The 16,870-nt window shown below is 40.2% G+C and overlaps 1 protein-coding gene across 2 annotated transcripts in view; it reads left to right on the top strand.

Moving 5' to 3' along the window:
• The window catches only part of tmem132e (transmembrane protein 132E), a 431,641-nt gene extending 419,973 nt beyond the window's left edge, over positions 1-11,668 (top strand). For both annotated transcript variants that reach the window (XM_039618561.1, XM_039618560.1), the window contains exon 9: positions 6,571-11,668. In XM_039618561.1, the coding sequence (XP_039474495.1) occupies positions 6,571-7,641 (1,071 nt within the window). In that variant the 3' untranslated portion in view covers positions 7,642-11,668. The remainder of the gene's footprint in view (positions 1-6,570) is intronic.
• Positions 11,669-16,870: the final 5,202 nt, after the last annotated feature.

The raw sequence follows: 16,870 nt of genomic DNA, 5'->3' as shown, positions 1-16,870 counted from the left end.
GAATGATGCTGAAGTAAACAAAGTCTTTTCCATTTCACTGAAAAATTCATCCTAATTGGAGGTGGGCTGAAAAATGACCCTCGCTGCAGATGTTTGGTGTTGTTGGTCTTGTGGCATACGCAATTTCCTGGATCATTTCTAATTCAGAGCTTACAAAAACAAACAAAATACCAACACACTTGTACAAGTCAGCATGTCCACATGCAGTCCAATTAAACTGGCATGGCAATAGAACTGTGCTCAATTTAAAACCTGTATTTTAGGTACATATTAACTCATCTGAAAAAACAAGATAGTACACACTCTTATTTAAGGTCTGAATATAATCCCAAAACCAGTTGAGTATTCCCATTACCAACAGCTTAATTCAGTAGCTCAGTAGGAGCCTGGATTATGTGCTACTGACTAACACCTAGCTCTTACCATTTTCCTTATTTATGTATCCAGACTGGTGAGATTAAGTTTACTTGTAAATATCATCAACGTAGTGCATTTAGACATGAAGACATGGACAACATAACCTGCTCAAGTTCAAACCGAGCATCAGAATAGGGAAGAAAGGTGATTTAAGGGTTCAGCTGTTTATCTGTTGGGATTTTTCCACCCAACCGTCTCTGGTGTTTGCAGAGAATGGTCTAAAAAAAGAGAAAATATTGAATGAACAGCAGTTCTCTGGGTGACAATGCTTTCATTTTCACCAAAGCTCAGAGGAGAATAGCGAGACTGCTTCAAGCTGATAGGAATGCAACAGTAATTTAAATAGCTACTAGTTACAACTGAGGTATGCTAAAGAGCATCTCTGAATGCACAATGCTTTGAACCTTGAAGCTGATGGGGTACAGCAGCAGAAAACTACACCAGGTGCCACTCCTGTCAGCTAAGAGCAGGAAACTGAGGCTATAATTCACGAGACTCAACAAAATTGGACAACAGACGATTAGAAAAACATTGCCTGGTCTGATAAAACTCAACTTTCAGACCCTGCCATCTGCGGCTTTCAGATGGCAGGGTCAGAATTTGGCATAGACAACACAAAACCATGGATCTGTTCTGCCTTGTATCAACAGTTCAGGCTGGTGGTGTTGGTATAATGCTCTCAGGCATATTTTCTTGCCACACTTTGGACCCTTTAGTGCCAATCTAGCATCTTTTAAACAGCATAGCCTTTCTAAATATTGTTGCTGACCATGTTCATGTCTTTATGACCACAATCTGTCCATCTTCTGATGGCTGTCTGCAGCCATGTCACAAAGTTCACATCATCTCAAACTAGTTTCTTGGACATTTCAGTGAATTCACTGTACTCAAATATATGGAAGCCCGCTTCCGCCACATAAAAAAAAAGTATCCAGAACTTGAAATTTTGAGTTCTTTCTTGAAATTTCAACGTATTAACTCGAAATTTTGACTTAACTCGAAATTTTGAGAAAACTAATTAGAAATTTTGAGGTGGCTCTGCCAATTGGTAATCTACGTGAATGACGTCATTTTCTTGTTACCCGGAAGGATATGCCGCAAAGGAATGTGCACTCAAAACCAGATAGCAACAAATTTGTGCTTTCGAGAGTACGTTTGCTGATAGTAACAACATGTGATTCAGTCAATAACACAAGGATTTCATCATTTGTGAAGCCACGCTGAAAATACTCAGCAATTTGTGCATTCATGACTGGCTGTAATACTGGTAGCTTAGTTGTAGCATTTGTAGCTGAGGGCTTCAGCTTCCGGGTAACAAGGAAATGATGTCATTCAAGCAGATTACAGATTGGCAGCGCTAACTCTAAATTTTGAGTTAGTTTTCTCAAAATTTTGAATTATTAAGTCTAAATTTTGAGAAAATAACTCGAAATTTTGAGAAAGATAACTCAAAATCTTGAGTTATGGATACTTTTGTTTTGTTTTTTTTAAGTGGCGGAAATGAGCTTCCATACAAATAGCCTCCACAGTCACCAGATCTCAATCAAACGCTGTCAGTCCAGCATCTTCGGGATATGGTGGAACAGGAGAGTCACATCATGGATGTGCAGCAAACAACTACAGCAACTGTGTGGTGCTCTCATGCCAATGTGGACGATCTAGTCTACATCTACTACTAAGGTGCACTTTAAAAAATGTCCAATGAGTGGACATCAGTCAGGACGTACTAGTTTGACTTTTTAACAATAAAGGAGCTAGGTACATCCTGTTCATGTTGCCAGTTTGTTGCAGGTGTAACACGTAACATAGACAACAAAACTATTTCCATGCTAAATTTTTTAAATTCAACCCAGCATTGTTAGCAAGGGCACCATGTGAGGGCAGCTGCAGAGAACTAATAAGTATCCTTGGTCCTATTATATTACAAAACTGCACATTAGCCAAGCTTGGCAAAACACTTCTGATACGTCCAAATACATTTCCCAAAATGGATTTTATTGCTCAAGTGAAAAGCAAGAAGATGTCTGTGTAAGGGGGGGAAGTCTTTGCCACTGTTTCTTCACACGGGAGCAAGAGTCTCTGCAATTCTCAGCTAAGAATTAATTGGCAGCCCTGCTTCACCCCGGGAGAAATGTGTGTATGTGTGCATCTGACTCCTTCTCCTGCTTTGCCCTTTCTCTGGCCTGCAAGTTGCTAAAAATGCAACGACAACCACATCAGGCATCAGTGAGAGAGAAGCGAGCATTAAATTCCAATTTTTCTTGCTTTCCGCTTCTTGGCCACCTTGAAATTTAATTATTGTAATGTATTGTCCTAAGTGCTCTCCAAGGCCGGGCCATAAAAGGCAGCCAATTCCTCTGCCGGCAAACCTCTCAGAGGACTACTGGAGCTATTTCAAGCCATTTGATTCCGTTTCACAGGAAAACTTTCTAAATGTCCTCTATTACTCCAGAAATGAATGAAACACATAAACTATGTATGCAGCGAGTTGGACAATCAAGGTCTCTTTGCATTATTCTGTTCCACATGACAAAGTTCAATCCTCTTTGAACTGAAACACTTCAGCGTTTAAGGGATCTTTGTAAACCACTCCTGTTGCTATGATCTGCTCATTGTTGCTGCGTAACGAAAAAGTATGTCAGTAAAGAGTTTAGAAATCTGAACACATCGCACTTCTACATCTTAAATTGATGCAAATATCACAGAATCATATTTGCACTGCTTATGCATATTTTATCATCCAAGCTGTTCATGTTGTGTTTACATCCATATATATATTTCTAGATGCCATAAAATAAAAGCTTGAGAGAGTTACTTTACTATCATCCATATTGGTAGCTTTATTAATATCGTCTTGTGGAGATCAAAGAGTTTTGCTTACTATTGCAATATCCACATGTCAGTTCTGAGAAAACACAGAGACACCATTAAAATTCTTTCTCCACTAAAGTGATCAGTGTAGTTGTTCTCCCAGGTGTTACAATCAAGGGCGAAGGCATCCATGAAAAGGAGAACTGAGGTTGAACAGAGGACATGAATTTTTGACAGTGGAGTGTTGTTTCAAATAAAACATGGCAAGCTGCTCACTTACTTTCATCTCAGAAATTCTTGAAAAGGTAATTCTAAAACAGCTGGGTGATCATCTGCAGAGGAATGGTTTATTTGAGGAGTTTCGGTCAGGGTTTATAGTCCAGCACAGCACAGAAACAGCACTAGTGAAAGTTATATGATCTTCTTATGACCTCTGACTGTGGACTCATCTCTATGATCGTTTTGCTAGATCTCAGTGCAGCGTTCAGTACCAATGACCACAATACAGTCCCCAAACTTTTTTGTGCCACTGACCAGTTTAATATCAGACAATATTTTCACGGACCGACCTTTGAGGTGTCGCAGATAAATACAACAAAATAAAATGATATGACCAAAACAAAAACTGTTGTATTTTGTAAATATAATAATAAACGCGAATTCACTGTGTAATTGTGTAATTTTATTAGCAGCGTCCTCCTGAAATGCGCCACTAACATTGAGAGTAACATCCTCCTCTCTGCCCCTTAATACTCTCTGGTCGCTATGGTAATGTGTAAATATTTCTTTCAAAATAAGACACACAACTACAACACGGGAAAAGACCCAGGGAAACTGAGTTAACGATAAAAACCCTGAAAACCATAAATTTCACACTGGAGCCTCGTCTCTAGCGGTCCCCAACCCCCAGGCCACGGACCGGGGGTTGACCGGGTCCGGGTTGGGGACCCTTAGCTTATTGTATTTGACCCTAAAAATCTTATAAAGATGAGGTCTAGCCCAAAACTTTGTCTTGATAGCATTATGGTGTCGATCTAAAACAATACTGTGACAATACTGACAGGGACTAGAAAAAGAGAACATATTTCTCCCATATTAGCGTCTCTTCCCTGGCTCCCTGTTACATGCAAAATTGGATTTAAAATCCTTGTCTTCATATACAAGGTTTTGAATAATCAGGCCCATCTTACCTTAAAGACTCCATAGTATCACCCCAATTGTGTACTTTGCTGTCAGACTGCTTTTGCTTTTGGTTCTTAGAGTTTCCCTTAATCTTCTTATCAAAATATTAGTTTACACAGTTTATGTTTATGTCTGAGCCACTAAGGACTGCATGATGATGGTGAACAATGTTAATGAAAATGTAGACGGGTAGAATGACACCCGAATAGCACATTAAAGGCCCCTAAACCAATCTGTTAGAGGCTTGGACCCAAAAATAGGGTTGATATTCCCCCACTTAACACGCAGATTCCCTCCATTCTTCCAAACCAAAATTTTTTTTTTTCCTTCTGTGCATTTGTTCTGCACCTACAAACAAAATCTTCCCTCTTTGTCAGTTTTTCCTAATGGTTGGTTCCTGATGTTTAGGCAAGCTGTGAACAAAGGGGACTGTCAAATGCATCCTTGATTACATGGACACCAATGTTGTGGTTTATTCTGCAGCAGATGAATGTTGTCAGGTAACTGCCGTGTTGGCAGTGGCACCCAGGCTTTTTATCCAATTTCTCTATAGGGGAGAGCAGACAGCGAAGAGTGATAGAAAATACAAAAATAAAACCAACACAAGAAGCAAACACAAAGAGACGGACTCATCATTTGGAGCACACACCACTGCTGTATGCGCCTCATCTGTCTGTGCTGCCGAATGAACCTGCGTTGTAGCCTTCAGGACAACACAGTCATTTCTTTGCCACCCCTTCCTCCTCTGTGCTCGCAAGTGGTTCGCTTGTGTGCACATCAGAGGCAGGCCGTTTTGTGTGCATGTCAAGGCTTGTACTGAGCAAGGGGCACTGCGGATGCTCACAAATGCTCTGGAGATTTAGGAATTGGAGCAAGTCCAGGGCTTCAAAGGCTCAGCTGGGAACAGGCATTCAAATCACGATCAATGCCGTGAAATAACAGGATGAACTGTTTAAATATTCTTTGGTGAGGAATAAACATCTACAGAATGGGTAATTGTTTTATCAAAATTATACCTGTGCTTCACTTTGCCCATCAGTCGTCTCTCATCTTGATAAGCGTTGTTATTAACTCATAAATAAAGGGTCATCCTGTGTTCTGCTATTACTCATACTAGTATTTAACAAAAGCAAGCTTTCGAGCAGATACTGTACTTCACACAAAATAAATGCATTTTCTGTATTTGGTCAAACTAACACATAGCATCATCATTATCTTAAATTTATTTCTGCTTGAGATGGACAAAAATCTTTTTGGTTTGTTTTTTAAGTGGATCTATTACGTTCGTTTCCAACGTTTTTTTTTTAATTGTGGGACTTTAATTTTCAAAATAAACCTTGTTTATTTCACACTGGGTGTTGGTGCAGCTCCTCAATCCATCCACTGCCTGTAACAAGCTGTTATATATAGAAGCTTGTTTCCACTGCTAAATATATATATAAGTACATTTATATTTTGAGGGACATTTTGAGATAATAAATTTCGACTTGGCTCTGCTGGGCAGACGTGTGCTTCCACAGTTTTAGCTCGTCTCCCATTAAGGATGCTGTCTTCTGATTGGCTGATGAGTGGGGTACTGTGCTGACAGTTGATGACTAATATCACCATATTAGGGATAACTGTTCTTTACTGCATCGTACAGATGCAAGAGTTGAAAATTTGTGTTTAGACCAGTCTGAAACCTGTCGAATGGCTACAAGTGGGGACGTAAACTGACCTCAACATTGAACTTGGGGTGTATTTAATATAAGCATCCATCATTGCTTAGTGTGTATAGATGTTACCCTAAATAAGGAAAAACACAATATGTGCAAGAATAATCACAGCTGTTTCTTAATATAAAGTAAGTGCAGCTTGTTTATTGATTGGTACAAATTTGTGACTTTTGCTTCTATTTTGGTGCAGTTTTTTATGTTCTTGACTTACTTTCCCCTGATATATTTATTGCTTTGAAATGTTTGAATTTGAATAATGTTTCTTTTTGTTTTTCTCATGAACCACAAGTCAAATTACATTCACAATGAAAGAAAATCTTGATTTTAGGTTTTTTTTTCAGTTGATGCATTTGACATTTTGATCACAAGTGACATTTTGATACTGAAACAAGAAAAAGTTATTTTCTAGAAACTGAAAATGTATTTCTCTGTTTTTCTCTGACAGGAGGCCAGTTTGTCTGTCTGGATGCTTTTTAGTGACAACACAGCCGCCACTCTGACTTACTTTGATCCCAAAGACTACAACCTCAATGCCTCCACATTGCATGACAAAGTTGTGTCAGTATCCCAGGAGCCTCAGCAACGCTGGCCTGTGGTGGTGGCAGAAGGAGAAGGATCTGGCGAGATGGTGCGTGTGGAGATGACCATCTGTGAGGCCTGCCAGAAGACCAAACGCAAAAGCGTCATCGCATCTGCTGCAGTTTACGTCAAGGTCCGCTTTGGCCCCGAGGAGGACTCTGAGGAAGAGGCGACCACAGAGGGGGAGATCGAGCTGGCACCCGTCACCAGGCGTCCAATCGTCGATCCGAACATTAGTGGACGAATTTATGAGACATCTAACGAGCAGCCTGCCAGTGTTCCCATTGATTACACCAATTTACCTACTATGAGTATCCAAGAGCAACCAACTGAGGGTGAAGAAGAGGAGGAGGAAGACTTTGTGCATTCGCCTCGCAACATGACTGACCTTGAGATTGGCATGTACGCTTTACTGGGAGTCTTCTGCCTGGCCATTTTAGTCTTTCTCATCAACTGCATTGTCTTTGTGCTTAAATACCGCCATAAGCGGATCCCACCTGAGGGTCAGGCCAACATGGATCACTCCCACCACTGGGTGTTCCTGGGAAACGGCCAGCCACTGAGGGCCCAGTGTGATCTGTCACCACAGCAAGTGGAAAGTCCCACTAACCCTCTGGAGGGCGTACAGACTTGTTGCCACGGGGACCACCACAGCAGTGGCAGTTCCCAGACTAGCGTTCAAAGCCAGGTACACGGAAGGGGTGACGGCAGCTCTGGGGGCTCTACGAAGGAGAACGGCGAGGATGCCAGTTCACCCACCTCGAAGCGCAAGCGAGTCAAGTTCACCACTTTTACCACCCTTCCCACAGAGGAGCTGCCCTATAACTCCATCCCGATAGCAGATGAAGAGGACATTCAGTGGGTTTGCCAGGATATGGGCTTTCAAGACCCAGAGGAACTGCACGATTACATGCGCAGAATAAAAGAAATAGCCTGAGATAAGAGGTGCAGCGTCGAGCCCCACTCTCGGCTTTCTAAGAAGAACGTTCCTTTCTATTTTTCTCTTTTACACCTAAGTGAAAGATAATTTTTTCACAGACTAAAAGGTCAACTGTTGTTTTGGTTAGTTTCTTTTAGTTTGCACAGTGCTGTAATCTCATACACGCTCACACAGAGGAGGACGCGAGGAAGCCAAAGACCTGACCAGAGGATCTCAATTGCTAGAGAAATCTGTAAATCTTGGCTATAGCAAACCTGTTTCACTGGGAAGCCGAGCCGAGGGCTGACGAGAGAGCTGCTGCGGCTCTCTTATTTTCAGGATCTGATTTCAATGAAAGCCTGATACGGACAGGTGTACGGTCGTGGTATGGTACCGGTCGTGCTTCGGGGGCTCGGTGGGACTCTGCAGTACTGTACCTATTCCAAACAAAGAGGCCTTTGATGAGCAAATAACTGTCAAAGACTCTCATGAAAGCTATGTTTAAAAAAAAAAATCATATTTTTTCTTTTTCTTTATTTTCTTTGTTTTTTGCCAAAGTAGGAAAAGCGTTCTTTTAATGGCAAAACGTTCTTCATGGTTGTTCTTGGTGCGGCACACTCATGATTTGTACTCATGTTCATTCCTTACATTTTTCTACATTTCATAGGTAGTCAAAAGCAGTGCCCTACTACTACTAGTCCTCATGGTCCTGAACAAATCTTAATGCCTTATAATAAAAAAAATGGTCACAGTTCACTTCGTATATCAGCGCGGACACCCTGTTTTCTCACGACGGCTAGAGACAGTGTAGTAAGAGCTACTATGTAAAATACTACGACTGCTCTCGAGCATGAGGTATAAATACAAAGAGCTTGTGCATTGCGAGGATCTCTAACAGTCTTTGCATGGAAGGGGATCTTGAGGCACAATCAGCAACTTTTTTTTCCAAATTTGTAAATGTTTATATTGTAATTATATAATCATTCATACACATAACTAAACTGAATATGTTATCATGCATTACACGCATGCCATGTCATTCCAGGCCAGGCCAGGCCAGGCTAACATACATGCAGACATTCCTCTCTAGTATATGTATATATTGCATCGAGCTGGAGCCAGTTTCAGCTCGAACATTCGACAAGCTGCTTACTCCAAGGTAGAAGAGTGGAAGCTGGTTGAAGTCTTGAATATTTTATAGTCTTGTGGTGGGCTGATGGTTCCCCTCGGTAATGTCACAACAGAACTGTAGATTTTTAATAAATGGTATCACATCTGACTGTTGAACGAGGGGATTTGCTATGCATCAGACTTGTAATAGATTCTAATCTTTTGATGATTTACTTCCCTTCCCCAAGTTTGGCTGGCCCTCCAGCCTTTTGGAAAAATAAAAAGAAGAACTTCTAATGGAAACATTCTCACTGAGCACAAGATCCTCTAAACTCTACAGGAAACGCCATCCATCCTTAAAGGTGGTTACGGAATAAATCATTGATTTTCTTCCATCATTTAAATCATGACCATCCCATGCTGTCACACTGTTTTCAAACACACCTTTATGTGGGCCCTGTTTCGACTCTCTAGTCCGGTGAACTTGTGTGTAGAGGTCACAAATTTACTTCAAATATGAACAGTGCCAGAGCGTAGTAGCTTTTGCGGGGAAAATACTAAATGTGCTTCTGTTACTCCAGCTGTGAGGGTGATATGGGTGCGGGTGTGAGATCATGTAAATGTACCTCAGGCTTTACTGACAAATCAAAGCGGTTGAAATCAACACAGCCTAAGTGTTGTTGTGCAGAAGTGTTAATTGCTGTCTTTTAAATGTTTACTGACGTGGCTTTCAGGTAAGCTCAAGTAGAAAAAAAATGAAAGCTCTGGAGGGTTTAGAGGGAGCGTAAAATATCTGAAGACTGAAAACATCACCAGGCAGACAGATGCATAGTAACTGGGAGCAGGGCTGATAGTATTTTTAATTACACTTGCCCTGTTAGCTTGTCTGCTTTTTAGTACTTAGAGAGAATAACTAGAGACGACTTTAAAGGTTGATGTTATTCCAGCTCTGATCTCGCATAAAATAAGTTCTTTTCAGGACTAATGAGACAAGCACGAGATTTAAAAAATGGCTTTCCATGTAACTCTGCTTAACTTCTGTAGTGTGCATCTAAGGGCTTGGAGTTTTCTTTTGTGTTAACTGTCTAATTTGGATCCTGCAAATAAGCAAACAAATGTGACATGCTTCTTTTTGTGGCTCTATTTGTCACTCAAAATGTATTTTGTTGCCATTTTACCTGCCTTTAAGACCCTGGGAAGGGTCTGGGTAAAGACCCAATCCAGAATTCCTCTCACTGTGGAAGCTGTTATGCAAATACCAGCTTCATCAGATGAAAATATAGAAGTAAAGACTTTGACTTTTCTTTAACTTTTGCTTTTTTTTCCACTGATTGACAATCTGACGACACGGTCGCTCGTAGCAACACTGTAAATACAAAAGCTGGCTTCTAAACCACATGTTTCAACACTCAATGTGACTACCTATCAGCAACTGGATTAATGCTTTCAAGGGCCGGTTCACCACAAAATAAATACAAAAACATATTTTAAAATATATGGTATGTGGTATTTCCAGTTATAGAGATCTCAGCAGGAGTATTGTTCTCCTTCTCTTGAATATAATGAAACCAGATGGCACTTGTCTTGAGGCGCTCAAGGTTGTTAAAACCTCAACAGCAATGTCTGTTTCAGAAATCATGAACCAGTTCCTCGAAAAAACCTCTACAAACTTTGCTTGGAGTGATTTCTTCTTTAAACTATTTTCTTTCTATTGTCTGCAAACACTTAAAAAGAAGCGTGCAGCTAGTTAACATTGCAGCTCAGCTGTTAATGAAGGCTTGACGCTATTTATGTTGTTTACATCATGTCACTCTGTCACTAGGGTGTGCCTCTTGTCATGGGTAGATTGATGCTGTCTTCTGCACAGTGATATGGTTGGAGGGTGTAGTTGGGTGGAGAGAAAATAGTTCCTGCTGTACATGAAAGTGCGCACCACAAGGTTTGTGGATCGTTTTGTGTAATCAGGTCATGATCTATGTGATGAGAGCTTTTTTTTTTTCTATAAAACTGGAAAATGACATGGTTAAGTAGCACTCCAACCCAGAGGAAAAAATATGTCAAGTTTATTTTAGGGTGAACTGTCCCTTTTAATTCTTGTCTGAAAGTAGGCGTGAGATTATTTCTCATCACTAAACTGTACTTTTCCATATATTACTTGTATATAGACCCACAGTCGATCTACATAAATCCTGGATTGGGACTTTAAGGGTTTGATTTGCTGCATGCCCTCTCTGTGTTCCATGTGGTTGAAAAGAATAATGACCAACTCTGGTTTTTAATAATTTTTAAATCTGTGTTATCGGCTACAAACGAGACGACGTTCATGACGGTCCAAGCCCGACCTCCTTCAGCTACGACATCGACATGTTTTCCTATGAACTAGAGAGAAAAATCAGTGTGTTTTGAGTTTTGACTTCAAATGACGGTCTCTCAGGATGAATGTAGAATTCCTAACTAAGCCTGGTTCTTTTGTGATTAGTGTTAACCTGGTTAGTCTGATCTGGTGACTTTACAGATTAAGTGTCTAATAGCAGCTTCGGTTTTCACGTGTTTCTTTTTTCCCCTCCCCTCGCTGATGTACTCACGCGGTATTTAATACGCGTTATTTTTATTATGATTTTTACATCTTCCAGTCCCTTCCTGCTTTGGCAAAGTGTAGATATTTCTCATTTTGTAACTTCTTCAAGCTGCTAATAGAAACTTAGACTGCTTATAACATGTAAATGAAGATTTTGAATTGTATCCCCACCCTCACCCCCGCCCATGGTGAAATGTGCACAACGTGCACGGCTCGGTTGGCTGTGCCAAGTAACCACCACACTGACTATAATATTGTAATGTACAGAGCACTGTTAAATTTCCTGTATTCTCTTGAAAGCAAACCCTTGTATTTTCCCGTTATATGTAAAGTACTAAAGAAAATGCAATACACAAATGGCAGTGTCGTCTTTACTTTGCTTTCCATTGTTAACACGAGTGGGAATTTTTTCATCATCTTACATGTTTTTGGCACGATGTGTGCTCCGTGTCAGCGTGAGTTATGTCAGGAATTCAGCCTCAGTAGCTTCATATATGAAGGGACGCTCTGACCTTGAAGGATTTTGGCTCATTGGGTGCCTAATATCTCACAAGGGGACCTGATTTATACAGCATGTGAAAGTAATGGTGTTACGCACTTTTTGGAAGTTATTATTTGTTTATGCCGATTTAAAATTCAAACCTCTTTTTATCTTACGGGTAACAGATGCATTCAAGGGCAAGGATGTGGAGACAAAAGACGAGGTTAATTTAAAGCGACTGCTCTTTTCTTTGCGGTTTTTGTATTTTAATGATGCATCCTCTACTAGTGCACGTCTAATGCCTTCTGCCCGTGTGTCCCTGATGGAGAGTCCAACTAATATATGAAGGCTATATATCAGTGCTTTTCACCCTGCCCTCAGCTGTGTGCATCTCCCGCAGCAGCAAGAAGCTTCTGCAGAGGTAGGTATAGAAACCTACTGTAGTGTGTTTCGTCTCATCCAGCGGCTCCCATCCATTAAAATCCATACTTGGAGGTGTTTACTCAAAGTCTGGAGTGTTTACTCCTTTAGTTCACTTCACTTGGGCAGCTGAGATCAAAGCCCTTTGAACTCAGGTGAGACACGCAGGTCGTTAGAGAGCAGTAAGTGGGGTTTTGGAACTTGGGATACGGATGCTGACTTCGGATCGTTGGAAGCAAACAAATGCATGATACAGCGGAATACGCTGCACACTAAATGGATCTTTACATATCTGAGTCAGTACCAAATATTTTCAGCTGCTACTGCTGATCAAATATGAGTCAGTTGTGTCTGCTTCTGGGTTTTCTTTTTAAGTAGGTGTGAAAAATGTATAAAAAAAATATATGGAGAGAAAAATGTGTATCAAAGTATGACGATTCAAATGGTTCATTAGCTGGGTTTTATGAGCTCTTATGCATCCAAAGCTAAAATTTTCCTCATATGCTTTTCATTTTAGGATCAACTTTAACATCTTGGAAGGACTTTTATCATGAATAAACTGTGTTTACATTGATCTGACGCACACAGCACAAACATCTGTCACATCAGTGATGCCACAATAATGAAACGATAGGTCGTGTTTATCGTCATCTCACTTTCACCTTCTCCAGATTCTCATAACAGATTCAAACGAGCCTTTTACAAAGCATAAATACATTTTTAAGGAGAAAATGCAGCCCACTCTCAGAGGTGCTGCCACACTGAATCCATTTGCGTCTATGAGGCTGAGCGCCCGAGGCGTCTGGGCTCTGGTGAGCAGTGGCCTCTCTGCAGCTGTCAGCAGCTTCTATAATCGTCCGCCATACAGTGCGGGACAATATGTGTTAACTTGCTCCATCTTGCTGTATCTCATCTTTTGATGATTGAAATCTATTATGTGTTTATGATAAGAATAGCATGAAGTACTAGTAATACACATCTGACGCACCCCAAACATGGAAAATGTGACAGTGCAAGAAAATAAATCTGCTTTTCACTTAAATAACTGGAAAGCTTTACCCGAGAGTCCTGTGGAAAAATGAGTATACCCATGATTCAGTACCTTCTAGAACCACACTTAGTAGCAATAACGTCGAGTAATTGTTTTTTGTATGACTTTATCAGTCTCTAATGATGTTGTGGATGAATTTTGACCCACTCTGCTTTATAATGTTACTGCAGCTCATGCATTTATATATAACCCTCCACAGGCTTTCAACTGAGTTGAGGTCTGGAGTTTAACTGGGCGACTGCAACACGTTGATTCTTTTCTTTTTTAGCCACTTTGTTATAGATTTGCTGCTGTGCTTGAGATCATTGTCCAAATTGGATGATCCCATTTCGGCCAAGCTTTAACTGTCAGACAGATGGCCTCACATCTGACTCTAGGATACTTTGGTATACAGAGGAGTTCATGGTCAATTCAATGACTGCAAGCTGTCCAGGTCCCATGGCTGAGGAACCAGCCCAAATCATCACCACACCACCACCATGCTTCACAGTTGGTACAAGTGCATTATTCTTGCAGTTTTGCAAATCTTAAGCCATGCTGCCATGTTCTTTTTAGAAAGAAGAGGCTTTCTTCATACAAGCCACACTTATTCAGTCTTTTTCTAACAGACTGTCGTGAACTTTAACATTTAACATGCTAACTGAAGGCTGAGGTGTAGCTCTGCATGGTCTGACCTTGGGGTGAATTTGTTAGAACTGCTGAAAAGATTGTGGCATCTTGTTAACACACACCTGAATGCTCCAGAGCAGCAACCTGCCAACATTTTTATTTTATAGAGGCGCTCGCGCTTACTCATGATCACCTGATCAAGTGCATTTGATTAGTGGTTCTATTTACGCTCTTATTTCCCATGGAAGCATGAAGGGTGTACTTTTTTTGCAGGCTTGTACAGAGTCCTGTGAAAACTCTCTTGTTCACATGACTGTATATAGCAATGATGCTCAAATCAATCATTGCCAAAGTTTCAAATCATCAGTGTATGTACAAATAATCCCTGTGAGGCCTTCCGGCTGCTCAGTTTCAGATGCTCAGTTTTGGATTTGTATCATTTCACCGAGAGCCAATTTCTCCAACATGGTCATGTTGGGCACACAGCTCTGGCTGTGAGCACACAAGCTCCACCGATTGGTTGCTCAAATCTTTTGCCTGCACTCAGAAGAAAGCTGGGTGAAAGGGAGAAGGTTAAATCAGACCGAGGATGAAATAAGGGGCTGCAGGAAGGCTCAAGATGAAATAAATAAGAATTATTTTGAAGCACGAATCATGAAAAGCTACTTTAGTCCAAGTCCAAGAATACAAATACGAGCTGGAAATGAACAGAGCACGTCCACTTTAAATAGCATCATATTGTTGATGATGAACTAACTCCTCGGCCTTTTTTTTAACAAACTGCAACAGTTTTGTAATGTTCTTCTTCTTTTTCACTGCCAGCAAATTGGATTATACAACACATGAAGTGATCGTAAGCATTATTTCCTATTTTCCACCATGATGGAGATGGATTGTTGCAGTATTAAACATCAGTGAATCATATTCTTGGGGTTAAATAACACATCCCCTCTATTTATTTATTTATTACTGACTCAGTCACACATAAGTACTTAATGCCAAGTTAGGACACTATTTGCTGTTTTTGAGTAAAATTGGACATAAAACTGTCATCATTACCTCTAGGAAAAATAAAACTACATATTTTGTGACTCTCTGAGAGCTGTGGTAAGCAGGAAATGATATTAATTTATTGCGTGTTTTTGCTTTCTTTTTTTTTTTTTTTTTGCTGGATTTACAGACAATGAATAGAAATATGCCAGCACAGTCTCTCAAAATATCTTTGCACATACATTTTCAGATTTCAGATTTAAGTAATGATTTTAACGACGTGCACTTTAGACTAATAAACAATCTCCATAGTGAGGATGTCTACAGTTTCACTTCCTGCATTAACAGTCTGAATGCAGCTTTCAAATGGTCCGGCCATACTTACAGGCTATGGTATGATATAATGCTAATATATGGAAAAATGTACAGCGCACATTTATGCCATTTTGTCATCCGATTCTCTGCTGGAAATCTAATTTAGCAAAATTACGCACTTGATGCACAGACAAAGAGTACAAGTGCACCTCTGGCAATAACAAGACTTCTTTCTCTAACTTATTATTTTTCTGATGTGGCATGACTGGCGTTTCAGCAGTCGAGTAAATTCAGCTCAGTGGTAATTTGGTTCAGCGTGGAGTGCAGAGTTGACTCAAAGTGAAATCAATCTGCAGCCCCTCTGTGACTATACCAGCCATTTATGCCTTATCTAACCTGTAATAAAGGTTCAGTTCTGCACCGGGGGTGCCAGAGTACCAGAATTCACACCAGACCTCTGAGGAGGAATCCCACTGCCGAAGAAAAATGTATGATATCCGCAGTGGACTAATGCATCACTTAAATACTTTGACTTTGGTTTAATTACAGTTATTTTCTTTACATTTTACAGATAGATTGATGGGAGGAAAAGGGGGAAAATATGAATTTCTGTAGCTGGTGTTGCAGCTATATTTGCAGCCCAATTTTTGTGTTTTGTAATGGCTTTGTTATTTTCTTCCTGTGGATAACAGGCCAGTCATAGACACTATGATCTCATGTCAAGATATTTCCAGAGTGGCTAGAATGAAGCCTGACAGCAGAAATATCTTTAACTATATAAAACATCAACGGCAAATGTCAGATTCTGGTGTCAGTCCTTCCGAATCAAAGACACGGGCTTCTTTCTAGACAATTTTCAAAGAGGTTCAGCAACCATACAGGGAGAAATCCATCACAGGAGAGGCGGAGATAATAACTTCACACTGACAGCTGTCTCTATAGACTAGAAATACAATGCTGAGACAAGACATGTTGCATTTTACATAATAGGTGAGCGCCACAACTCGTTATGTAACTGGTGAAACTATTGATGTGGCTTTGCTGTTCCTCATCTCCTCTGGAGGGATGACAGTAAAACATCACAACCTGAAATGGACCCGAGAGAACATTTTTATTCCCTTCTTCAATTATAACTCCTTTTGTGCAATATACAATGCAAGTTAATGGAAGTTGTGTGTCTGGTGCTTTTTAATGTTTCCGCTACTGTCAACTAGCACCTTTTGAAAAAACAACACAACTGTTTTCTTATTAGTAGATTGTGTTTGGTAGCCAGTTCTCATGAAGTGGTATAAGACAGTTCAAACCACATTGGTACACTTAACCCACAACAGTAAAAGAGAAATCTGAGAATGCAGAAGAACTAATGGATACGTGATTTCCTGTTTCCTTTCCTGACATTTCCCAAATGTCTGCACCGTCAAAATGCTAAAATATTTTAGTTTATATCGATAAACTGTGATCATAACATTAATGATAAAAAAGTTCACGAGGATTAATTTGCATGTGTAGAGTACTGTGCAAATGTCTCGAGCGACACCTTGTTTCTTTGTGTTTTGCTATTTTGCTGTACGATTTTAAGAAGCTACGTTTATTCTTAAACACACTGTGAATTATGTTAAGAAAGCTTTCTTTTAATTTCTTTAAGTAGTCTTCTCGACGGCCCTTCAAAGCTTATCTGTGGATCTTTGCTGCC

Source organism: Oreochromis aureus, linkage group 10 (genome assembly GCF_013358895.1).
Source record: "Oreochromis aureus strain Israel breed Guangdong linkage group 10, ZZ_aureus, whole genome shotgun sequence".
Lineage (NCBI taxonomy): Eukaryota > Metazoa > Chordata > Actinopteri > Cichliformes > Cichlidae > Oreochromis > Oreochromis aureus.
This window is presented reverse-complemented; position numbering and strand designations above follow the sequence as displayed.